The sequence below is a fragment of the Phocoena sinus genome, chromosome 1 (genome assembly GCF_008692025.1).
Source record: "Phocoena sinus isolate mPhoSin1 chromosome 1, mPhoSin1.pri, whole genome shotgun sequence".
NCBI classification, from domain to species: Eukaryota; Metazoa; Chordata; class Mammalia; order Artiodactyla; family Phocoenidae; genus Phocoena; species Phocoena sinus.
The window spans coordinates 46544075-46571511 of NC_045763.1; the positions used below are offsets into that span (position 1 = coordinate 46544075).

At 37.9% G+C, this 27437-nt stretch overlaps 1 protein-coding gene across 1 annotated transcript in view; it reads right to left on the minus strand.

Moving 5' to 3' along the window:
* USP24 (ubiquitin specific peptidase 24) overlaps window positions 1-27437 on the minus strand; it is a 150196-nt gene that overhangs the window by 26465 nt on the left and 96294 nt on the right. Inside the window, 18 exon segments of the mRNA XM_032626396.1 lie at window positions 687-800; window positions 1233-1336; window positions 2019-2114; window positions 3619-3769; window positions 5550-5691; window positions 6750-6874; window positions 7372-7592; window positions 8021-8140; window positions 8370-8511; window positions 8911-8993; window positions 10291-10389; window positions 11023-11148; window positions 11803-11922; window positions 14227-14371; window positions 16609-16726; window positions 17914-18105; window positions 20294-20355; window positions 26808-26968. Coding sequence (XP_032482287.1) covers window positions 687-800; window positions 1233-1336; window positions 2019-2114; window positions 3619-3769; window positions 5550-5691; window positions 6750-6874; window positions 7372-7592; window positions 8021-8140; window positions 8370-8511; window positions 8911-8993; window positions 10291-10389; window positions 11023-11148; window positions 11803-11922; window positions 14227-14371; window positions 16609-16726; window positions 17914-18105; window positions 20294-20355; window positions 26808-26968 — 2321 coding nt within the window.

Sequence of the window (27437 nt, forward strand, 5' to 3'; positions counted from 1 at the left end):
GAAAGGAGAAGATGGGAACAGACTGGTTGGTGTGCAACTTGGGGCGGGGCGGGGGGCTTCACCTGTGCTGGGGTGAAGGCTGAGGCAAGGCCACTGGCTAGCAGTGGGTGAGCCCGCTCGGCACGCCCGAGAGGCGTGGGGCAAGCTGCGGCAGAGGGAGGGGAGCGGCCACTGGGGATAAAGCAGCCTGGCCACTGACAGATCAAGGTGCTCGCTGAGTCCCCCACATCGATGCTGAACTCTCCGAGGATAAGAGAATAAGGAGGAAGGTGTAAACATTCACAGTGATCGGACCTTCTTGAAAAATCCAATTACTTTTGTATTACAGATATGTAGGTAAATATACGATCATGGTATATTTGCCACACTATCATGCTATCAAAAACTTTTTGAAAAATAATATTTTAGCCAGAATCTAAACATATTAGCAATACTGTGGTCTTACTGTATAACCCAGGATGGCTGATCTTTACTTGCCACCAGACTGTGAGTCCGAAGGAAGAGATTTGTATTTTGGAATCCCCTGAGCAACAGCAGTTGCCTGTGAGTGCCTGATTACCTGCTTAGAATTGATTCCAACCAGAAAAAGAATTTCAAGTTGAAATAAAAAGAGTTATGAGAAGCTTCAGCTCTAAATCACTGGAAGAGACACACATTTCTTTTAACTGAAAGATACTGACACTTACTTTATCAATTCTCGTCCTTCAGAACTAATAAAATATTCAACCAGCCACTGACAAGCATCAAAACTTTTTGAAAGTAATGCTTCAATAGTGGCAATCCATTCTTCAGTGTCAACCCTTTAAAAAAGCAAAGACAGCGATGTTAGACAGCCCAGCAAATAACTCCATGGAGTGTCGCTCATTTTTTTTTATTTAAAAAAAAATTTTTTTTGGGGGGGTGGGGTGGAGGATAAGTTATGTACTCAATGACTGCTGGACTAACATGGATAGTCAGTTCAACCCCCATATCTGGATATGACTTTTCCCAACTCCTAAAGACATACAGCATTTACACCACAGTTCTTTTTCTGTTTTGTCCATCTTTCCTACTGAATTAGAAATACCTTAAAAATAGGAACCCATATTTTAATCATCTGGGTGTATTAGGTAGTGGCCTTCAACTACCTAAAACAATGTTTTGAATTTTTAAGTGTTTGAATTCATAAATTCAACTTGAATTTAACTAATGTCTTTTGTCACAACAGACTATCAAAATGTGTCACCTCTTACCTGAGTTTTTTCTTTGTCCGTAGATAAGTTTGAAAAAGGAACTGAATGGCAAGCTGTAAGCTCACCTTTGCCATGCAAGGATAGTACGGATGCTTTAATTTAGTCTACAAGAGAGGGAGAAAAAAGACAGGCTATTCTTCACTGAAGTTTTATAGATTATTATGCATTGTTATGGACTGAATAATGAGATATATATAAAATAAAGTTAAATACTAGTAAGAAAACTCCAGCCAGTTCATAATAGAAAATGTTGCAGTTAAATTTTAAAAAGATTAAGAAAAGATATCTCCTTCATTTCTTTTATGAAGCCTTCTCAAAATAGAGCCTTCAGACCACAGCGTGTTAATTAAGCTACCAACAGACTAAGAAAGTCTTCCCCTTACTGGCAAACTGTGATCATGGTGCTCAAGAAAAAGAAGCACTTAGAAGCTGATCTTGAGTCTGGTAACATCTGATTACGAACTGGGAATAATTAATCTCCTCATAGCCCAATGTCCGTTTACATCACCTATGGCTACTCTTAAATTTTTTATAAAATATAACAAGAGCACTTAAAAAAGCCAGTAAGTAGAAACCCACACTCATTCACAATCTGCATTATACATTCTGAATACTGCCTGTATTTTAGTATCACCCATTAAGTGACACATTTGTGGGAATTTTTTTTGGCATTTAATCTAAATGCTAACAAGTGAGAGTGAGGGTGAGTCACTGAATGCTTTAGTGGAAAGATATTTAACTATGATCCTTTCTAATTTGTTTAGTAACAATCCAACTAGTACTTACAGCATTCAATGATGCTAAAGACAAAACAAAACTGAAATAATCACTACTGTACACATCTCTATTCTTCATAAACTTGAGGTTTTCATCTCTCACCATCTATAAAAGAAAATTGGTAATTATTTTTAAGAAACAGGGTAAATTATTCAGTATGGAGAAGACATTTTTACTGATATGTTAGGTAAAATGGGTTCATAAAAACACTTCTCTCAAGCCTTCAAATTTTTAAAAAGGAGAGAGGAAATACTTCCTTTCAAAGATAAGAAGTTGTAAAAAGGTGAATTATGATTCATTAAACCAAATTCTTCTGGGAAATTCAGGAAGACCACCATGTGAAGGACAACTGAATTCTAACCTGTTAATCTGAGTGGAAAGGGACAATGAGAGCTTTCCCAAGTACAACCAACCCCATGCTCTTTGTGTATCGGATGCTCAATTCTCTCTCTCTCAATCAAAGACTCCATATTTTTCTTAAATCTTTTGATTCTGGCTACTTAGCTTTTGATTACTTAGTGTATAAAGTCTGGACTGGGCAGTTGGACAGTCTGAATTTAAATCCTGGCTCTGTGACATTGGCAGATCATTGGCTCTGTGACATTGGCAGATCATTTCTCTTTTCTAAGCCTTTTCTCCTTTTCATCTGAAGAATGGGAATAAAACCTGGTACTCCACGAGAGTGTTTTAAGAATTAGGGATTTGTTTAAGCGTGTAGCACAGAGTAGGTATTCAATAACTAACGGTCTTCACTGTTATATTGGTTTTACCCAAAGCTTATGAACCTTATTTTTCTCTCCAGATTCAATAAATTTCAGCAATGTGTTTCTGCACTGCCCACTCCCTCCCTCTTGTTTTTTTTTAAGATGTTGGGGGTAGGAGTTTATTAATTAATTTATTTTTGCTGTGTTGGGTCTTCATTTCTGTGTGAGGGCTTTCTCTAGTTGTGGCAAGCGGGGGACACTCTTCATCACGGTGCGCGGGCCTCTCACTATCACAGCCTCTCTTGTTGCAGAGCACAGGCTCCAGATGCGCAGGCTCAGTAGTTGTGGCTCATGGGCCTAGTTGCTCCGCGGCATGTGGGATCCTCCCAGACCAGGGCTCGAACCCGTGTCCCCTGCATTAGCAGGCAGATTCTCAACCACTGCGCCACCAGGGAAGCCCCCCCTCCCCCTTGTTTATGTGGGGCATCACACAGCAGGTCAGTGACAGCCCTGGCCAATCTTGAGTCTGTTGCCACCTCTGTGACAAGGTGGGTCAGAAGACGTGGCGCTAGAGGTACAACTACGTCCACAAGAAGGCTGGCAGGAGTAGTTCTGGACACATGAGATAGATTTTGACATTTATCTGGATTTTATCCCTTAGAACTTTTTTTTTGTTTTGTTTTTTTGCGGTACGCGGGCCTCTCACTGTTGTGGCCCCTCCCGTTGCGGAGCACAGGCTCCGGACGCACAGGCTCAGCGGCCATGGCTCACAGGCCCAGCCGCTCCACGGCATGTGGGATCTTCCCGGACCGGGGGACGAACCCGTGTCCCCTGCATTGGCAGGCGGACTTTCAACCACTGCATCACCAGGGAAGCCCCCTTAGAACTTTTTATACAGTTCTTACCTGGTATATGCGAACAGGCATCTTCTCCACAAATAGTCCTTTCTTCTCACCCTTTTTAACCAGCTTGGTTAGAATAGAGAGCCGGTCATTGTTAGGCCTATGGGGCCGAGGAGATGACTGAGGTGAAATTTCTGGTGAAGATGGTGCTGACCTAAGAGATGGAATCAGAGAAGTGTTTGTCTAGAATAAAATAGCTATTGTTTTAATAGTTTGCTACAATCTATAAACTTAACATAAACAGGGTATTAGACTTAAACTGTATACTTTCCTGATCTAATGTATTAAAATGCAAATTCACAGAAAACAGGACGTTTAAAAAAACTTTTCAGACAGTGCTGGTATAGTATTTACTGGGTTGGCCAAAAGGTTGGTTCATTTTTTTTCCGTAAGACGGCTCTAGTAGCACTTGGTTGTCTTTAACTTCATTCAGAACAATTTTATTAGACTGTATGTGACAGCTGTCAGATCAGAGCGCACTAAAAAAAAGACTTATCAAAATTTGTGAAAATTTTTGTATAGCCATTTTAATATTTAAGATGGAAGAAAAAAAGCAACATTTTTGGCAAATTATGATTATTTCAAGAAAGGCAAAAAAAGCAACTGAAATGCAAAAAAAAGATGTGTGCAGTGTATGGAGAAGGTGCTGTGACTGATCGAACATGTCAAAAGTGGTTTGCAAAGTTTCATGCTGGAAATTTTTCGCCGGACGATGCTCCACGGTTGGGGAGACCAGCTGAAGTTGACAGCAATCCAATCGAGACATTAATTGAGAACAATCAACATTCTACCATGCGGGAGAGAGCCGACATGCTCAAAATATCCAAATCAAGCGTTGAAAATCATTTGCACCAGCTGGGTTATGTGAATTGCTTTGATGTTTGGGTTCCATGTAAGTTAAGCGAAAAAAAACCTTCTTGACCATATTTCCACATGCGACTCTCTACTTAAACGTAATGAAAACGTTACGTTTTTAAAACAAATTGTGACGGGTGATGAAAAGTGGATACTGTACAATAACGTGGAACGGAAGAGATCCCGGGGCAAGCGAAATGAACCACCACCAACCACACCAAAGGATGGTCTTCATCCAAAGAAGGTGATGTTGTGTATATGGTGGGATTGGAAGGGAGTCCTCTATTATGAGCTCCTTCAGGAAAACCAAACGATTAATTCCAACAAATGCTGCTCCCAATTAGACCAACTGAAAGCAGCACTCGACAAAAAGCATCCAGAATTAGCCAACAGAAAACGCATAATCTTCCATCAGGATAACACAAGACTGCATGTTTCTTTGATGACCAGGCAAAAACTGTTACAGCTTGGCTGGGAAGTTTTGATTCATCCGCCGTATTCACCAGACTTTGCACCTTTGGATTTCCATTTATTTCGGTCTTTACAAAATTCTCTTAATGGAAAAAACGTCAATTCCCTGGAAGACTGTAAATGGCACCTGAAACAGTTCTTTTCTCAAAAAGATAAAAAGTTTTGGGAAGATGGAATTATGAATTTGCCTGAAAAATGGCGGAAGATAGTGGAACAAAAGGGTGAATACATTATTCAATAAAGTTCTTGGTGAAAATAAAAAATGTGTCTTTTATTTTTACTTAAAAACTGAAGGCACTTTTTGGCCAACCCCAAACTATGCACTGGACATAAAGTGTACTCAATAAATGAGATTTAAAAAAAAAATCTCTATTCTAGAATAAAATAATTTCTATGCATGTTTCTGAAAACAAAATAACTTCTTGCCAAGGAAATAATGACCAGGTAGCAGCAAGAAGAAAGAAAAGGGGTAGAGGGATTTACTTATTTTCTTTTTAGAATTTCTCTCTAGCTTAGCTAATTACCCTTAAATCCCAAACAGCATACTCTGAAGATCATGGCATCACCTACTGCAATCACACAGCAAATTACACAGAGGAGAAACTCACAGAGAGAGGTCCTCAGCTTCCTGCCGCACAACGCTGACTCGACTTTTCTTTGGTAACACAGGGGAGTTCTGATCAGACACTCTTTGGTAGAAGAGCATATAGGCGTTCCAGTATCTTCGGCGTACATCAGTATATGGGTTCGCTTCATAACGAGACAATAAGAAAAATCTCTTTGTAAATAAAAAAGGGTTTGTTTTTTTTTTGTCCTGACAATCTATAACAAAGGACCCACAAATCCAGCAAGTAATTACTTACTAAATTTGTTAAATGGAAAGCGTAAGTGAAGTGTGTGTCTTTTTAGAGCACTGCTTAAAATCACTCCGAAGGTGATGCAGAGGGGCAGAGAGTAAGGAGGTGTATGGTAGCAGAGTAGGGGAAAGAAGTAAACATTCCGAGGCATGTGGAAATTTAATCAAAAGGCAAGTAACATTTAAAAATAAGTTCTGTGGCACAGGATGGGATTATAATTGGCCTCACTTAACCATTTCTGCATAGAAGAGCCAAATTCAGGTAAATTTTGGCAATGACACTATGTTCAGCTAATAAAGGTTACTACCATTAGATGCATGACTACCATGGTCTGGTGTCAAAATCTAACATTGTGGATCTCATACAGGTGGAAAAATTTAAATGCCCCTAGAGTATTTCAAAATCAGGTTTCAAAAATGTCAAGGTCTCTGAAAAATATTTCTTCTTCAAATAGCAAATTCTGATAGGATTCTGTGATGTACTTTTCCTTATATTTTTTCTTCTGGGGGTAGAGTTGTGGAAAGATTCCTTTACCACACTGCATAACAAATAAGGTTTTAAAAACACAGGTTCTAGAAATGTCTTCTCCATTAATCACACCTCTACATAAGTGAAAAGGAAATTTGAAAATTTTAGTAGACGACTACTTCTGAAACTATTTTTAAGGTTGAAATTCTTTCAAGTTGTTCTTTAATATTCATTTCTTCCATTTAACTCACCCCCCATCCCAGGGCTGTTGTAAGGAATTATTTAAAAAGAATTCTGTAAGCAGCTTGAACCTTTTCACCCTGGCTATCAAGGAGTTCGTGGATCTACATGGCGAGAGCAGTAGTATGTAAAAAAAGTAAAATCTTTTCTATTTTTATATAAAAAATACTGCTTCCAATTTGATAGAAAACTATAAATTAAGAAAATAAAACTAATGGAAAATATATATTTGCAAATACTTACTTTGATCATAAACTTTTGGTCTATATTCCCCTCCAAAGCATTCGTACTCTAGAGTCTCATCATTTAGGTCAAATTCTTCTATAACTGTGTCATTAAATTTATACCACTTTCCTTTTCCACATCCCCTAGAGCACAGATTTGATAAAATAAATATTATGAAGTTACAAATCAAACATCCCCATCCCCAGCATTTATCTCTATGTATTGTCTACAAATACAGCAGGTAATTACCATTTGAAAACACCTAAGAAAAATATAGCAACAGTTACTTCAATTTCTTAAACAACTTTTCAAATTGAAGGGATAAAACAATTGCAACAAGTTTTTAAAATCCAATATGAAATAAGATCAAAGAACAATGTGAAAGCTTCTTTGCACCGTAATGATAAGTGTGGATGACAAAGTAGGGCAGAGAGAGCAGAGGGGAGATATAGGCGGGGCAGGGGGAGCGGAGGAGTGATATAGGAGGGCAGGGGGAGTGGAGGAGGGATACAGGAGGGCAGAGAATGCATAGCAAAGACATAGGAGGATAGGGGTAGCAGAGGAGAGGTACGGCAGGGCAGGGAATGGAGGAGAGACTACTGGAAGGGTGGAGTGAGGGAGCGGTACGAGAACCCCTTACCGCCTGTCCTTGATGAAGGAATAGTAGTGGCCTGCATGTGCCTGCCCACTATGTACAATAACGCCGACAAGTTCGTAGTTTTCTGTGAGGGCAACTTTTTTTCGTGGAGATCCTCCACCTCCCTGATCCATATTTCGCCCGTTTTCACCAACTTCCGCAGATGAATCTTGGCGAGCCATTCCTGAAACTGTGTAAGGCTCCATGTTTAGCATCCAGGGAAACTATTTAAAAAGAAAAAAGAGCACATTAATGTTGGTTAGTAACATATAGGGTCACACCCAGTTAAGTCTGTACAAAGAAGAGGGATGTGTTTTTCTAATTTAAGCTAGGACTACCCTCCAATTCAAGTACACAACTTCAGAATGGCTGAAAAGTCTAGGAAGGTTTAAGCAGTCTCTTGCTTGAGCATTAAGGAAAGGATTTCACTTCATAGCTGTCACTAGGATGCCTTCTAGAAATGAGGGTTACTGTCTAGAGATCTGCCGGTTCCACTAGCAGCAGCTGCTTAAGACGAGGGGCTGTGCACTTCTCAGAATGCTGAGACCACAGCCTTTCACATTTTAGATGAAATTTGAAAATATAAAAAGGAAAAAATAAAGGGAGTACAGTAATAATGGTTATTAAAAAACCAAGAAAAAAAATAAGTTACCCTTATCTGTTCATCATATTTAATGGAGCGTCCACTCTCCCAGTCAAATCCAAATCTCATCAGGTGGATGACCAAGACACTAGGTAACGACTTAATACAGGTCCTTTTCACTGTTGTTCTCTAAAGAGAAGCAAAACCCAATTATCTCCATTGAGACAATAAAATAACAAAGTAATTAATATGAAGGTCACAGATTTCTACAGGGCTTTCCCATCTCTGTGAACATAAGTCATGACACAATTTAATGGCAGTAACAATAGGAGCTTAATGTTGATCTTACATAAAACATAAAGACGAAGTCCATGAATAACAAATTAACCTTGTGTTTTGAAAAGGGCAAATGTAATACCTTTTCTTTACACTTTTCACAGTAATATGCATTACTTCCCTCTAGAACTTCTCCTCTAACAAACTGGTCCAAAGAAATTTCCAAACTCTGACAGGAAGTAACTCCTAGATTGAGAGCCATGAAAGCTTCCTCACGCTCATATCTGCTTAGGAAATAATAGAAACACCATATCAGCAATGGAATTTAAAAATCTTGAAATTACCACAATACTTGAGATTGAACACAGAACTATTGATACATTCCTAATCACTATAATTAACACACACCTTCTTCTCATCCTTCTGAAAGTATACTAAATAAAAATGCCAATTTTTGACCACTTAGAATTGCTTAAAATTATGAATTTCAACAAAGAAATTGTAGAAATAGAAATTAATTCCCTGAAAATTTCCCCAAAGAAATTTAATTCAATAAACATTTATAGATCCATTAGGAGATATATCTGCAAACCTCTCAATGAATAAAAAATTTACAACATTCTAGAAGAATCATTCAAAAATGATGGTGATTATTTTCTGATGTCAGTGTTATCTTCACTAACCTGTGAGGACAGTCCTTACAGATCTTCTGATCAGAATAGATGCCCTGAAAAGTATTCTTAAAAATTTGGTCTCTCCCCATTTTCTGTTGAAATAAAAAGTTAAAATTTTAGTTGATGCCTCTAGAACTTTTAGGTTGTTTATACAGAATTTTACTTAGACCTGAGGTAAAGCATAGATTTTAATTTAACCAACAAAATAAAACAAGTCAGCTTAGTAGTTTAAGCTGGGAACTAATGAAAGAATTATAACCCATGAGACCCGCTGCCAGAGTAATGCAAATGACCAGAGAAGGAAGAGGAGTGCCGTCAGCCACACTGATGACAGGATTCAGAAGGATTCAGGTGATCCATGATGACCCCGAATCCTTCTCCCCTTGCCACAATTACCAAGCTAGGAGTAACCCTCCATGATCTTTTCTTTTTTCTTGTGGATAGAATGCTACAAATTTATAAGTTATTTTTATTTTTTTGGCTGCACTGTGCAGGATTCAGGATCTTAGTTCCCCAACCAGGGATCGAACCCGTGCCCCCTGCAGTGGAAGTATGGAAGTCCTAACCACTGGACTGCCAGGGAAGTCCCTATAGGTTATTATTATTATTTTTTCCCAGTTGTGCCGGGTCTTAGTTGCGGCAGGTGGGCTCCTTAGCTGTGGCTCACTGGCTCCTTAGTTGCGGATCGCCAGCTCCTTAGTTGTGGCATGCTAACTCTTAGTTGCAGCATGCATGTGGGATCTAGTTCCCCAACCAGGGATTGAACCCGTGCCCCCTGCAGCAGAAGTGTGGAGTCCTAACCACTGGACCGTGAGGGAAGTCCCTATGAGTTATTTTTTTAAAAAGAAATGGATAACTTGTGCCTACTGAGAGGAGAGGCAAATGCTGGCAGTGATGGGAGGCTGTCTGTATCTTAGAAGGCAATACCACTTAGGAAGTTTGTGACACATTTTCCTGGGTAGAGGTAGAAAGCTTTGGGTCGCACAACCACAAACAACTTTTGAACCTGGTCCTTTTTGTACCCTTTGACAAAGCAAAACAGCTCTGCACGGGGCCTTCAGTTCACCGGTGACAGCAGCACTCCTCTGAGGCCAGGTTACTTCAATGCAGACACAGAGCGTGTAGCTACAAATGGTTATCATTATGGGGTATAGGTTAAGAGTTACATACTTTATCAAGTGTCAGATGAATTAAGAAGAAAATGAATCTATAATCTATAGTGTTCTGTATATATTTTGATATTCAAACCCAGAAGAAATGAATTACTGTTGTGGTATTAAAGATGATCACTTTCTGATTTGTCAGTTTCATAGTAATCCCAAATCCTAAACCACTGCTCTCATGTTACAGAGTTTGAGGGAGTTAGAGGGAAAATGAAACTTTTTCTACCTTGAGATATTCATCCATCTGATCGATGAGACTGGTGAAGAATTCATATGCATCCTGTTGTTCTCTCACATAAAGTTCTTTGTTCCACATCTTGAAAATCTATGTAACAAGAATTAAATATGTTGTGACAGGAAAAGTAGCAATTTCTGAATATGGTAGAAAAGGAAAATGAAAGCGTCCTTAAATGCTTCTAAAAACCAAGTTCACTATTAGGGTATAAAAGTTTCTACTGATGTGAGATTAGCTTGCATTCAGCCATCTATGTTTTTCCTCGGTCCCTTTATACTAAGTCTATGAAACCATAGAGGGTGAGATCTAAGGCCAGGGAACAGAGTTTCTCTCTTAGAAACTAACCAACCTATAGGGGAAAATATAAGGTAAAACATAGTAAAGCAATGTTTTGGAAGAATGGTCTTTATTTAGAGGTATTAGTGAAATTGGCATAAATTCAGAGCAATAATTTGAACAAATATTTCAAACAGCTAAATAAGAATGGGAAATAGTCAAAACATTTAAGATTAGCAAAACCCTAGAAATTATAAATGACTATTCTCAACATTCTAATCACTTGACTCAAGCTCCAATGCCAATAAGAATGGTATAGACATTTCTTTTATAGGTTCTTGGCAATGGGATTAGTCTAGAGTCAATAAACAAGACACTAGAGAAAGAATGCAGCCACACTCCAAATACCTAACACCCTTCAATCTAAAGAGTTACTGGGTAAAATACCTTCCAGAAGTTCTCAGGTACATAGTACTGCAGCTTGCTTTCCATCAAATGCCCAAAGAGAGACTGCACTTGGTAGAATACACTATCGTCTGGATTGTCCGTGTCATCATCCACTGAAAGTAATGACTAAAAAGAAATGAACTGTATTAAATTAGAAATATTCAACTGCTTTCAGAAAATCTTGACTTCTGTATGTGTGAGTACCCATGCTCCTTCAGAATGGTATGTATGTTTGTATATGGCTATAACTCGGCATATGTTTAGCTTCAACGCTTCCTAGCTGGTGTAATCATGAATAAATCATCTCTTTGAGCTTCTGTTCGATTATGAAAAACTGGAACTAGTAATGCCAGGATCTCTATAAGAAATAAGTGTGACATGATGACACACAGAATATTCTCAAAACTATTTCATAGCTTTGCTATATCACAAGCTACTAATAGATTATTACAGAATGCTAACGATAGAGTCTAAATATTTCTAAAATACCAAAAGTGTTAGTAGCTTTATGGAATACAATTTGAGAATAATTGAGGAGTTCAAAAATCACATTAAGTCAAATCCATCTGTCAAACAGGCAGCATATTACCTCAGCAGATATATAAAAATATGTGACTATGAACAATGTCATCTATACAGATTTCAGAAGCTACTAGAGAATCTCTAATTATGTCCAGTTTAGTAAACCCCAAAATGCAATATATGAATATGGAACAGTTCTCAGGCAATGTACACATACATCATTTATGATACTGAACAGGAAAGAGGAAGAAAAATCACCTCCGGGAGACCAGGTTGCATATACAGCTGTTGGAAGACTGCATTCATGTAACATGTAGCGCCACCATTCCTCAGTCCCACAAACCCTGAGCTGGACCTGCTATCCACTGGGGGAAGGTACTAGGAAAGAGAGGAGCAGAAAGAGAGAGAGAGAATTAGTATCTCTGCCACCAGCACATTTCCTTACAGCTTTATGGGATGTCTGAGAGGAAAAGAGAGATACAGATTTATCCATTCAGTGTGTTACGAGTTATGTAGCAAACCTATGTTCACGAAGTACCTCTGCAGATGCAATACAAATCTAAAACTACTATCTCAATGTTTCCTTTTAGTTCCTAAAGTACCTCACATATATACGAAGCATGTACCTATACATCCACTATGTAGTCTTGCATTTAGTCACTTGATTATCATTCGACAAACATTTCTTAAGAGCACAATGTGCCAGGCATTGTGCCAGAGACATGAGAGAGAGCAGAAATGTATTTAGTGCTTGATCTCAAGGAGCTTACATTATAGTAGGGTATATATTAATTAAGTAAAAATACTGATATATATTTACAAACTGAGGTAGTAATCTGAAAAGTAGGAAGGGTTCTATGAAGTGTTTACTATAAGAATCCTAATCTGTCTGGATAGTCAAGGAAGGCTCATATTCCTTCCCTACCTTTTTTTTTTTTTTTTTTTGTAGTATGTGGGTCTCTCACTGTTGTGGCCTCTCCCGTTGTGGAGCACAGGCTCCGGACGCACAGGCTCAGCGGCCATGGTTCACGGGCCCAGCTGCTCCGCGGCACGTGGGATCTTCCTGGACCGGGGCACGAACCCGCGTCCCCTGCATCGGCAGGCGGACTCTCAACCACTGTGCCACCAGGGAAGCCCCTTCCCTTCCTTTTTTGAGAAGGTAATATTCTTCTATTGAACTTCCTCTAATAAGCATGCCATTAAGTAAGTATGTAAACACCCTAGCATTTCACTTAAGGATGATCTGTAACAATGTAGGTTCCAGGACAGTATTTTTCTAGGTAGAAATCATCTAGAAAAGGCATCTTGGTTACAAGTTCAACATGGCACTTCAATGGATATTGTAATGACACACTCTGAAATGCTATTACAGCAGAATCTCGGTTCTAATCCTATGACCAGAATCATGTTACCTGCATATATCAAGTATGTGTAACCATGTAATAACTAACCAATTGACAAAACCCTGGAGGTCTTCTGGACTGAAAGGAATTGCTAAATATCACATACTTTTCATTAACATTCAACATGCACTTAGAGCAGCGTGATTTCTAAGATCTAATTAACAGTGTAATTTATTTGTAGTCCAAAGCACAGACTAAAAAAAAAAGTATAAAATAAGAAAAACTGGTTCATAACAGTGCTAAAAATGTAAGTATTTATATGACAAATATGTTCACTATGCTGATATAATCCCTGACTTATTAAAATAAGATTGTCATTTTAATCTGATTATTAAATAAATGCATGTAAAACTTAAAGCATAGCATAAAGTAAGCATTATAAACTGAACAGTTCATACCAAAATAGTTCCCAATTTACGCTTTCACATTCCACTTTGCAAGTGCTCTTTCCTCTACTTAGAACACCTGTTCTCACTTCTTTTCCTGCCTAACTTGTATGTTCCATAGTACTCAGCTCAGGCATCCAAAGGGATGAGACTGCCTCTTTATGACGTTAGTGGAGAATGCTTTAAAAGTGTCCTCCCACTCCTGGTCTGGTATTCCAGGGCATCTGCAGCTCGTTCCCCTCTTGCAGATCCCAACATATACAAAGCTGTCCGTGGCTTCTCATGTATGGAATGACCTTCCCACCTTGCTTCAATTGGCTCATCACTCTTAAGGGCTCTATTTTAAATTCCATCATTTCTAAGAAGCTTTTTCTAAAACACCACCATCTGGTGTTGAAGTGTCTCTCTGTTAGTAGAGCATTCAGGACATACCTCAATCTTAGTGCTGGGTTCTATCTTCATTTCTGAGCTCCAAAAGCCAACAACACCTTAGCGCATAGTAAACTCAATAAATCTTAGTTGAATTTAAGTGAACATAGACTATACTGTGACAGAACCAATGGTTTCTGGAATTTGTAGCTCTAGTGCCTGGCACTGTGCCATGCATAGTTCCTCAAAAAATAGATTCAAATGCTACTTTTTACTGAGAGTAATTATCAACTGACTTGAAAATCTCTCCTCTTCTTTAATCAAAAGGGTACCATTTAGTAATATATTACAGTGTATTAGTGTAATACACTAGATTATAGTTGATTTGAGTACGTGAATTTGATAAGCAAAAGAATAACACTGACTTTCTTTGTGACTAGGATAATGCAAACATAGTTTTAAAATACTATGTTTAAGAGAGCATTCTAAAAAAAATTAAGTGCATTGAGGTCTAGAAAACTTACATCAAACTCCTTGGTAAGAGCAGGATCAGGTTGATGATGCATAGAAAGTAGTTCTTTTGTAATAATCTGAAGATTTGAAGGTGAGCTATCAGCCAGCATTACAAGGACTTCGTAGGCTGCCAATCGGCTATTCACTGTACTACATCTAAAAACAAACGACACGAGTCAATTTCAACAGTGAATACTTACTTACGTCGCTCATTAAACTAAATCAACATTTGAAATGAAAATATAAGAGCTGCAATTCCTAAAACAGGGTCAAGTCAGGTCTGATGGCACAACCTAGTAATCTAGTGGGAGGTGCTTACTTAACAAAGGAAGAGACCATGAATACAGGCGGGATGATTATGGTTTAGAGCTAAGTATCTTCTTGGCCTGATGATAGAGTAGCAAATCTTTCAATTATGACTCCAGATTATTATCTAAGGGATGGATCAGCAAGAATAGAGAACAGAGAGTCTGAAAACTTTACCAAAAACACAACATGGAAATAACTATCTTTCAATTAAAGTAGGTAGAAAGAAAGGTTTTTGTAGATACTGCCCTGAAATTCAAATATCTACATGGCAGAAAGCTATACAAATCAGAACAGATGCCCATAAACATTTGCTGTGCACCTGCAGATAAAAAATTCTTCAAGGACACTAATCAACTTTCTATCTATGAAAACGTGGAGACAGAAATAGTTTGCCAAGTCAATTTGTTTAAAGTGACAATGAGCGATAACTAGCAAGCATTCTGCAGGACACCGAAGGCTTCTTTGCTGCTCACCTTTAGCAGAAATCATTTAGGGGATGGACAGTAATTTCTCAGTCACCTAAGCCAACCTTGCATTTGTTAGGAGATCACAGGTTAGGAAGGATACACAGAAAAGAGGACATCCAACCTTTGAGAGAAACACTTATGGAGTGGAGTGTGGGAGATGTGTTTAAGAGGGGGTTGAAGGGCATGGAGATCAGAACTGCATCAGGCACTGAGGACAAGAGCCATGGAGCTGGCACTGTCCTTTGCTTCTTACCTGCATTGCTGGGTTGCAAGGGACAGGTAAAGAATGAATAGAAGGTACCATATATACAGGTTAAACATTATAAGAAGTTCTTTTGTTGGTGTGATATAAGAATAGCATTATTTGTGAAAAGACTTTCTGTGTATTTTAAATCTCTTTCTGGTTTTCGTGTTTAGGTGGGAAAAGGCTGGGAGTCACTGTGATAAATGAACACCATTCAGTACACTGGATGAAACAAAATGTTTCCTTTTCTATTCAAGGCACTGTATATGAGTAAAAAAAGACACAACTCCTCGTTGACGGATGTATTACTTTTAATAATTACAAATGGAAGAATTCATGAAAAAAATTTCAGTAAAACTGCTGAAAATTTATTTTCTCTGTTCACTGAAAACTGAAATACTCATGTGTTTCTACTGCTTTAATAAAAGACTCCTGCAGAGCTAGCACCAAATCTTCCAGAACAAGACTGGGGCAGAGGTAAGGATGGGAATGACAGTGTGAGGGACACCCCAAGAGTTTTAATGAAGGTTTACTACCTAAAACAGATTTTGCTAATAAGGAATCTCTAGATAGAGAAATATTCACACATGGTAAGATACCTCTTAAGATTCCATAAAATACTGCTTATTATGCCTTGCCCATTTCAATAACCACTGAAATTGTATGGGAATTTTTTTCACTGGTTAAATACCAAATCCTCAGTTTCTTCAGGATTACTCAATTAACTCTGGTTTTCGTGAGAAAAGAATGAGGTTAAGTTAGATTCAGAGTAAATAAGATGGCAGCTTGTAGCTGCCTCTTCCTATTTCTAAGAGTACAAACATCACCCACGAAGGGTCAACATTACAAAAGATCTTTCATCTTTCTACCCATAAAAACTAATATAAAATTTGACTCTAAAATTACCACTAATTATCACCGCTAGTGATTTACCACTAATAAATCACTAGCAGTTTTAATTATAAGGACACAGTCAATGCTCAGCAAATCACAAGGTTCATGCACTAAAGCACCTATGCTTTTCTCCTAGCAGAAAGAAACCCTCAAGACTCAGAGCCTGTTTATCTTTACTTCGGAAGCAATTCTTACAACCTCCGTTTCTTCTGGAATTTGTTACTGACCAAGTTAACCACATTATTACTTATTCTTCCATCTTGATGATAATAATAGTACCAGCTCAGCAATCACTATGTGCCAGGCAGGCTTTATCCTAAGCCCCCTCACATGCATTTCTTTATACAGTGGATAATGTCTTACAAGCTACACACACTCACACGATGGAAGACAAACTCCAAGTTAAGAAAATCTTTTTTGGACTAAAGTTTCGAATTAGAATTTTTACCAAAACTGAACACAACGTGCATTTTCCATACTTTGGATGAAAGTCCTGTTGACTGATGGCGGCACTGCCAGCTGGAGAATGACTATTTAAAATAATTCTAGAAGCTCGGAAAAGGAAGTCATCTAATAATGGTTTAATGAGTGATGAACCTGGAATAGAGCATAATATTCATGTTGAGGATGAACACATATTTTAATTCAAAGATCTTGTCTTGCACTTTCATATCAGAGCAGCAAAGGCACCTGAGGCCACCCAAAGGCAAGGCATTCAATTTAACTTGACGCTCATTTTTTGAGCTCTTATAATACATGGCAAAGATCTGTGGGGCAGAGGAGTGGGGATGGGTGGGAGAGTCGGGACAGGATGCAAAGATAGACAAGCGAAGGAACCTTCCTTTATGAGCTTAAAATAGAGTGAAAGGAGTTAAACTTTCACTTTAGAAACACAAATGCCAAGAACATCACAAGGCAGACGGTTTGAGTGAATAATTAACTTTTACTTTGGGCATAGGGGAATCCAAATAAAAGTTTTTAAAACTTTAAAAATCTTTAGGTAAAAATGATGTGCCCGGGCTTCCCAGTTGGCGCAGTGGTTGAGAGTCCGCCCGCCGATGCAGGCGACGCGGGTTCGTGCCCCGGTCCGGGAAGATCCCACATGCCGCGGAGCGGCTGGGCCCGTGAGCCATGGCCGCTGGGCCTGTGCGTCCAGAGCCTGTGCTCCGCAACAGGAGAGGCCACAACAGTGAGAGGCCCACGTACCACAAAAAAAAAAAAATGATGTACCCATCTCACCCTGGTTTAGAATCACTCTTTTCTATGTATCCCCAATAGCCAAGATTTTTATAGAACTCAGTTTGTGTGATAAAAGTGATAATTAACATTCTGATTTGTCTTCTGAATATAATTTATAATACCAAATATGGTTTAACAAATTATATGTGTGTCCCACCATCCAGGGGTGGTGGTTGGGGGCTGCCTCTCCAGACAAGAATTATCCTTAAAAGAGGTAAGACATACAACGGACTGTATTTTATAAAGTATGTAACAGTAAAAAGAGAAGACAAAAACCTACTTTGATTTATAATTTTTATTTGTTGCTAAGTTATGTGAGCCAACTATTTTGAACGCTATAAAATTCTCTATATGGTTTAATGACATAGATAAAATACACCTTAAATTTGTTAGCCACTAAAATTCCAGACAATACCCTACTGTCTGAGGGTCAATTTTCTACGGAACATTTAGCACCTATCTTATTTTCCCAATTTCACAAAACACTATGGCAATAACTGAGAAATGAGGTACTCTATCACATGATAAGATGAAGTAATAATTACCAAGCATTTCCTTTTCTGCCCCACAGAGTGAAAGAAGGGTCTTGATGAGCCGTAAGTGTCCTGCCAATAAGATGTTATCTGCTTCACTGGTCTCACATTCAGCTGTGCGATTAGGTTCAAAGTTATCCAGCCAAGTAATCTCATCTTCGAGCATGGTAGCTGGGCTGATTCTTAACTGCTCCATTTCTGAAGCTAAGATGGAAAAACAAAACAAAATGACCTCTCATCCTGAAGAAAGAAGGATTTCTTTTCATGGAGTCAAAATCCTGAATTAAAGTAAGCAGAGACAAGTCTCAATCTTCTACTTCACAGATTAAAAAAAACTGTCATTAATGAACAGCAGCTGCCCACAGGACTATGAAGGCTCACACACGTCCGTTCCTTCCCTCCCTCCCTCCCTCTGTCACAAATCACACGGTACTGAGTGCCTCCTCTGTGCAGGTCACGGTGCTGACGCTGGGGGTACAAGATGAAAGGGAGACTCCTTGTTCCGAAGAAGCTCCTGTTTGGTGGTGTTAGCAGATGTCCCAGGGAAGAAACCCTTCTAGAGAAGGAAGGGGTCGAGGGGTGAGAGGAGAGCCATCATTCCCACCGTGTTACCTATGCCAAGGGAGGGGGGAGCCCTGTGAGGGAGAGAGGGGTCCGCAGCGCAGCAGCAGAATCCATGTTTCCGGATGATGGGCCAACCTCCAGAGAACCACTCTTTTGTATTATGTATTCCACTTTCCCCTCCCAACAAGGATTGAAAACAAGATTCCATGTTGGAAGCGGGGATTAGGGAGGAGAGCAGGAGTAATCATGCTCTCTTCCCACCGCACTGCAGGCACAGGCAGGCAAGGCCCCACAGAGTGAGGTGGAAAGGGATACTTCAGGCGACACTGTGCATCCTTGTTTCCTCATTTATGAAATGGGGCTAACACCTACGCTGCAGGGTGCTGTGTATACAGTGTCTAGTATAGGCACTGGCATACAGAAAATGCTCCAAAAATGGCAGATATTGCTTGTTTCAAGACGTATTCCCTCCCTGCCCTCAACATCCCATTAAGGGATCTTGGATCCCTTACTTATGGCTCAATGGCACAGCAAAGGCCTACACTAATAACTTGTTCATGCATTCTGAGGATGTATGTGTCTCATACAACTCATGAGTCCAGTTCTCAAGCAGCAAAGCAGAATACCGTCTCGAAGTCCAAGCCAGAGAACAAACCTTCGCTGGCTGCTGCCCAACTTAACACTGAAAGCCTAGTTGAAAAATGCAGTCCTAGGCTAGGCTGTTAGATGGACATGTAGCCCATCCACCGCTCTAGATAGTACAGGTCTCATCCCTGAATCAAGACACACAGACTGTATCATCTCAGGCTCCAACAAAACCAATTTCACTGCCCTGCTCAGAGCACCACGTCCTCAGCTTTTGAGAGACACTTATGAAACCCAGGAAGGCATCTGCCTTAGAGATGCTGGTGAGGCTTCTTAGTCACTGTCTTTATGTGTCCATTACATGAAGACCTTTGTGTGAAGTTTCTTTTAGGTTTGAGTGCTGGGGAAAAGATCTGTTTCTTTTGAGAAGCCATTCTGTTTCTTCCTCTAGGGTACTGAGAACAAACAAACAAATGAGGTTTCCTTTTTACCTTGGTCCTCCTCAAAACCTCATTCTGACTGTGTGGGGCTTTTCAGCCTGCACATACACAGGTTTTTTTTTTTTTTTTTTTTTACCTCCTGGTCTTGACATTCTTTTCCAATTAACATTTTTGTTGATCCCGACTTTCATTTTATTTATTTCCTATAGGCAGAAGCAAATCTTTCCTATAAACTTTGTGTAAAGAACAAGGAATAAACTAACGAACTCTTGACTGGAACAACTGAAATTTGCATAGAGGACTCCAACAAACCTTTGCATTATATAAGAGTAAGTACAGATGATTAAAATCTAAACACTCTAACAAAAGAGTTTGTAACAATGATATTGCAAACACCTAACACTAAACAATTACCTGACTTCTATCACTCACTTCTATTACTATCAACATATCTCAGCAGATTCCCTCTTTCCTTCAAACCTTCAAAACTGTCAGAATTGACTATAACGGAAAGACTCTTCTTAATAGTTCTGTATCAGTGTAATTAAAATATGAGCCTTTGACAATTTTTAAAATCAACAAATCTTCTAACACATTAATGGTTGGGTATATAATAGCAGAAGAGATACCTGGTACATGGGTTTACATGCTATTTCCAAGAAAATAAAATTCAACTTCAAACAATAATTTTAATGTTATTTATATCTGAGATACATTAAGTCAGATTTAGAAATGTCTGTCTTTCTTTTCTAGTCCTTCCCAACCCCTCCCCCAACATAAATCAAAGTTAGACATCTACTTACTTGTCAGATCATCTAATAATTGGCACCTCAGATCAAAATACTCCATGCACTGGGATAACAGTCTAAAAAACAGATTTCAGTTATTAAAAAAAGGCTGATTTGAGAATAAAAAAATATTTTCCTTGTAAGAATAAGTTCATAAAACAACTGAATAAGAGAATTTTCCTAAGCATAAAATAACTACATCAATTCAACTTCAGTATTTTAGCAAGACACACACTAGTGATTTTACTTATACAGATACAGTGTAGGAATAATAGTGTAAAGAGAGAAAACTTACTAAATCTATCACATTATGTAATGATGTACACAGTGACTGCATACATAATGCATTGATTAATTTGTTCAAATATCAACTGATACACACTAAGCACCTACTATATGCTTGGAACTGTTTTAGGGGAACAGTGAACAAAGGAGACAGACAACAGATGAAAAATACATACATATGTCAATTGGTGATAAGTGCTAAGAAGCAAAATGAAGTGGATAAAATAAGAAAAAAGTAAATTCTTTTATCTAGGATGATCAATGAAGCTTTTTCTGCAATTACAGAAGTGAAGAGCACAGGTTTTAAAGTCAGGCGGACCTTACTTTTAATCCTGGCTCCACTACTTACAGCTGGGTGTCCAGGGACAATTTATTTCAGTTGTCTCAGTTTTCTGATTTCTAAAATGCTTACTAGAGCATTAGAAATAAATGTGCACACATATACACAAACATAAAGGGCTCAAGAATGCACTAATGATGAGACTACATAATGAACCAAGAACTACGATTATTAAAAAAGTGGGGATAATAAAACTGCCAAACTCATTTGGCCATTGTGAGGATTAAATGATAAATGTATGCAAAGAATTTAGCATACTGTGTGGCACATAATCAGCTCGTGATAACTGCAATTATCATCACTACTATTATTATGGGAAAATATGTACCAAACTTGGGCATTAAAAAGTTGTGAAATGCAATTTTCAAATTATAAAAACACATAATTAAAAGACCCAATATTGTGTAAAATTAAATGCTTTACATTCAAGAGCTTCTCTGAGAGTGTATGTTAAAAAATTCATTTAATGCTTTCTGTTTCTTTCCCAAAGTTTAGAGGAACTTAATAACAAATCAAACTGTTAATGGTTAGTTATGTTAAATAATCTGACTCTTACAACAAGTAGAAGCACAACAGCTTACTACTTAAAAAATGGCTTACACATTTAAACTAAAGAATCACTGATCTAACTAGTTAATAAAAGGATTATCTGATTTTAGGAAACTTTAGCTAGGAAAAATTGGAATACTAAAGTAAAAAATGTACAAGGGCAAAAAAAGAAGTTTCTATAACTTTTAATCCACATGCCTTTATCAGGGAAAAATCATTCCCTGAAATTCTGGCTTTACATCACTAAAGACTTACTTTTCATGACCAGAAATACACAGCTAATGTCTATCTAATTTAGGTTAAATCTTAATGGTCAACTGCAAGTTTGTACAGCTAATGTCTATCTAATTTAGGTTAAATCTTAATGGTCAACTGCAGGTTTGCAAGTTTTAGTTAAACTAATTGTAAGTTTTAGTTAAATTTTTAAGTTTTATAAATCACTCACAATGATCTCATCTCAGAAACAAAAATCTTAACTTCTTTTGTTATTTATAAATTTATAACATTAAAATAGGCTAGATGCTTCAAAATAATATTTAAGTTGAGACTTAGACATGTGGGCCAGGAACCTCCATATATGAGAGTGTGTGAGAACATAATCAAGGTTGAAACAAACATTTAATCCTGAAATGAAGACTTGCAAACTGATAATATAACTCACTTCAAAAAAATTCTGAAGATTATATAACTTACAATTAGAAAATATAGGTATTTAAAAAAAAAGTCAGGGACAGATTGGAGAAGAAATCACAAGGAAAATTAGAAAAGATCTTGTGACAAATAAAAATGAAAACACAACATACCAAAAGTTATGGGATGTAGCTTTTGAAAACAGTGCTACTAGGGAAGTTTATTCCTGTATGTGCTTATATTAAAAAGGAAGAATGATCTCAAATCAACAACCTAATTTTACACCTTAAGGGACTAGGAAAAGAAGAACAAATCAAATCTAAAGCTAGTAGAAGGAAGAAAATATTAAGAATTAGAGTGAAGATAAATAGAGAATAGGAACACGATACACAAAATCTACAAAAGCAAAAGCTGGTTCTTCAAAAAGATTAACAAAATGACTGAAAAAAAGAGAGAAGACTCAAATTAATAAAATCAGAAATGAGTGAGGACACTACTGCCAATTTATAAGATAGTATATGAGCAAGTGTACACCAAACAAATTGGATATCCCAGACGAAATGGACAAATTCCTAGAAACATAACACTTTGGAAGATTAAATCAGGAAGAAATAGTGATTGCTTGCTATCACTAGCAAGAAGATTGAATCAATCAAAAACCTCCCAACAAAGAAAAGCCCTGGACCAGATGGCTTCACTGGTGAATATTACCCAACAGTTAAAGAAGAATCAATACCAACCCTTCTCAAACTCTTTCCAAAAAACTGAAGAGGAGGGTACACTTCCAGCAAACCTAACTCAACAGTACATTTAAAGGATTTAACACCATGAACAAGTGAGACTGATACCTGGAATGCAAGGATGATTCAAAATACGAAAATCAATCAATGAATATACTACATTAACAGAATGAAGGAGAAAAACCCATGATCACCTCAACTGACATAGGTAAAAAAAATTGACAAAATTTAATGCCCTTTCATGATAAAACACTAAACAAACCAGGAGAGTAAGAAAACTACCTCAATCCAATAAAGGCCATATATGAAAGCCCCACAGATACTATCATGCTCAATGGTGAAAGACTGGAAGCTTTCCCCCACAATCAGGAACAAGGATGCCTACTTTCACTACTTCTATTTAACATAGTATTAAAAGTTCTAAGCAGAGCAATTAGGCAAGAATAAGAAATAAAAGACATCTAAATTGGAAAGACAGAAATAAAATGATCTGTTTGCAGATGACATGATTTTATATATGGAAAACCCTAAAGAGTTCACAAAAAAAACTGTTACAATAAATGAATTCAGCAAAGTTACAAAGATAAAAAATCTGTACATAAAAATCAGTTTCATTTCTATATACTAACAATGAACAAAGAATATGAAAAAAGAAAGACAACAATTCCACTTATAATAGCAACAAAAAGAATAAAATACTTAGGAATCAACTAAACCAAGGAAGCAAAAGACTTGTACAGGGAAAACTACAAACAATGCTGAAAGAAATGAAAGAAGACTTAAATAAATCTAAAGATATCTTATGCTTGTGGATCAGAAGACTAAATCTTGTTAAGATGCCAATATCCAAAATGATCTACAGATTCAATGCAATCTCCATTAAAATATCAATGATGTCTTTCACAGAAACAGAAAAACCCATCCTGAAATTCATATGGAATCTCAAGGGGACCCCCAAAGAGCCAAAACAATTCTGAGAGAGAAGAACAAAATTGGAGGACTCACACTTCCTGACCTCAAGCTTGCTACAATGCTACAGCAATCAAAACAGGGAGGTACTGGCATAAAGCCAGACATATAGATCAAGGAATAGGAATAAAGAGCTCAGAAATAAACATGTATGCATGCATCTATGTATGTGTGTAAATATATAATATATATATATATATATATATATATTTTTTTCAAATGATTTTCAACAGAAATGTCAAAACCATTCAGTGGGGAAAGGACAGTCTTGAAAAAAATGGTGCTGAGATAACTGTATATCCACATGGAAAAGAATAAAGTTGGACCCTTACTTCACATCATACACAAAACAACTCAAAGTGGACCAAAAACCTAAATCTCACAGCTAAACCAATAAAACCCTGAAAAAAACCAGGGGAGAAACTTCCTGACATTAGATCTGTCAGTGATTTCTTGGATATGACACCAAAAGCCCAGGCAACAAGATAAAACAGAGAAACTGGACTTCATTAAAATTAAATACTTTTTGCACATCACAGGACACTATCAAGGGAGTGAAAGAAATCCCACAGAATGGGAGAAAATGTTTGCAAATCATGTATATAATAAGGGATTAATATCCAAAATATATAAAGAACAACAAAAAACAGATAACCTAACTTAAAAATGAGGAAATGGGGGACTTCCCTGGTGGTCCAGTGGTAAAGAATCCGTCTTCCAATGCAGGGGATGCGGGTTTGATCCCTGGTCAGGGAACTAAGATCCCACATGCCACAGGGCAACTAAGCCCACGTGCCATGAAATACAGAGCCCACGCGCTCTGGAGCCTGCATGCCACAACTAGAAAGAGAAAACCCACATGCCACAACTAGAGAGAAGCCTGTGCACCACAACGAAAGATCCCGCATGCTGCAACTAAGACCCAATGCAGCCAAAAAATAAATAAAATAAAAATAAATTTTTTTAAAAAATGAGGAAAAGACTTGAATAGACATTTCTCCAAAGAAGATATACAAATGGCCAAATAAGCACAAATGAGATACTCAAAATCACTAATCATTAGGGAAATGCAAATCAAAACCCTGAGATGCACATCACACCCATCAGGATAGTTAGTAACAAAAGCAAACAGAAAACAAGTGTTGGCAAGGATGTGGAGAATATGGAACCCTTACACATTGCTGGTGGGAATGTAAAATGGTACAGCCACTGTGGAAACAGTATGGTGGTTCCTCAGAAAAATCAAGCATACAATTGCCATATGACCCAGCATTTCTACTTCTGGGCATATACCCCAAAAAACTGAAAGCAGGACTCAAATTGGTATTTGTATACTCATGTTCATAGTGGCATTATTCATACTAGCTAAAAGGTGGAAACCAAATGTCCATCTATGGGTGAATGGATAAACAAAGCATGATATATACATACATTCAGTCTAAATAGAAATGAAACCCTGACCCATGCTGTAACATGGATGAACCCTGAAAATATTATGCTACGTGAAATAAGCTAGACACAAAGGACAAATATTGTATGATTCCACTTTTACGAGATACCTAGAATAGTCAAATTCATAGAGACAAAGTAGAACGGTGGTTGCCAGTGCCTTGAGGGAGGAGGGAAATGAATGGGGAGTTACTGTTTAATGGGAACAGAGTTTCAGTTTGGGATGACAAAGAAGTTCTGGAAATGGACAGTGGTGATGATTGCACAATAATGTATATGTACTTAATGTCACTAAGTTATACCCCCAAAATGGTTAAAACGCTAAATTTTATGTTATGCACATTTTGCCGCAGTTAAAAAAAAAAAATCTAGCAAATCTGAAAAAAAAAAATCATCTCCATGATTGTCTTTGAACTATCTCTCTTCATTTCCTTTGTCCATTTTTCTATTTGGCTATTGGTCTTTTGTGGTTTATAACAGCTCTTCACATATATTAGCAAAATTGGCCTTCTATCTGTCATATATATTATAAATCTATTTAGTCCGTTTAACTGACTTTTGACTCTATGGCATTTTTTTCCACATAGCAAATTTTAATTTTTATGGAGTCAACTTTATCAGTCATTTATCTAATGACTTCTTACTGGGTACACAGTTTCAGTTTAGGATGCTAAAGAAGTTTTGGAGATGGATGATGGAGATGGTTGCACAAAATTGTAAATACACTTAATGCCACTGAACTGTACACTTAAAAATGGTAAAAATGTTAAACATTCCGTTATGTATATGTTACCACACTAAAAAAAAAAAAAAAAGCCCAAGTTTGGATGCTTATATGTTAGGAGTTTAGAGTAGTTCTAACGTTTCTTCCCTCTAAGGGCTCTAATTTGTAAAGCATATACATATTGATTTCACAAGTCTCTGTGGCACCTTCTAAGCCCCAGAGCAAGGGCTCGCTGAATTAGAGAAACTGGCTTAAACTTGAGGTCAGTGTGGGATCTCTATCTCCCAGCCTGGGCCTATACTGGGGCACCCCTACATGCAGGCTTGCCTAAGGAGACAAGATGGGACAGGCAGAATGGATTTACTCAAGTCATTCTCTGAGCCTGGACCTCAAGCCTTCTTCCATGCCCAGGCATGTATAAAACCAAGAAGGCAAGCTAGAAGGATACCCTAGTACCTCTAGATATGGAGTTATGAAGCAGGCTGAGCTAAGAAAGTGAGGTACAAGTGGACATGGGCAGTGCGACCTTTACACAGTGATCTGGCTTCAATCATGCAGCTTCTCAACCACCAGGTGAGTCCTCTTTCTCTCTGGGGTAGGGGGACCAAGAGGAGTGGAGGTGGGAGTTGGGGTGCTTGAGAGGAAGAAAGCCTGGTAATGTTTCTTCTAACTCTTCTGTCCTGAATGGGGAGAAAACCTGAAATGCCCTCTTTCAGGGTACAAATGTTGGAAGAGGAAAGGAGAAAGTCCTTCATCTCAATCATGCACTGTGGACTCTGGGGGAGCAGTACACAAATCATTATTCTCTTTCTGTATGACGTGAACTTTTTCATCTTTACGTACCTCTGATTGACTCCTCGCATAATACTAGTTGGGGACCAGAGAGGCAGCTGAGCAGTGAGAATCACACCTAGGAGAAACTGATTTGGCTTTTGCACATCCGGATGGGCAGAAGTATCTGTCTGACTAAGAGTATACAGCTGATCACAGGCAACACGGCGAATCTGAAATTACATTTTTAGTGGCAAAGGAAGTACATCAACCAACACTTACAGACTGCTTAAAAAATTATTTTCTTCCAAAGTCCACCTGTGAAGGATGCTGTAAGGGTTTGAGTATTTCAATCTTTAATGGTAAAGTTTACACTGAATAAACTCGGGCTAATTTAAAACAAGTGTAGTCTGGGAACTAATTTCCCAAATTATTCTAGTACTGTACTCTCATCAATAGGTTTATAATTTAATGTAAATGAAAATAAGGAAAACACTCTTCTGCAAGTGCCTCAAAGTTAACTTTCAAGGTCATATACAAAAATGAGGATTATAAAATCTAATGAAAGTTCATGGCTTGAGGTTGGGTCTTTCTTGATTTTGACCAACTTGTTGATGCTTAATGCTAGCTGCCTTGGCCAGCTATGGATACTGAACACTGGCTGTAAGATTTTTTTTTATAAACAAACACAAGTTAATCATA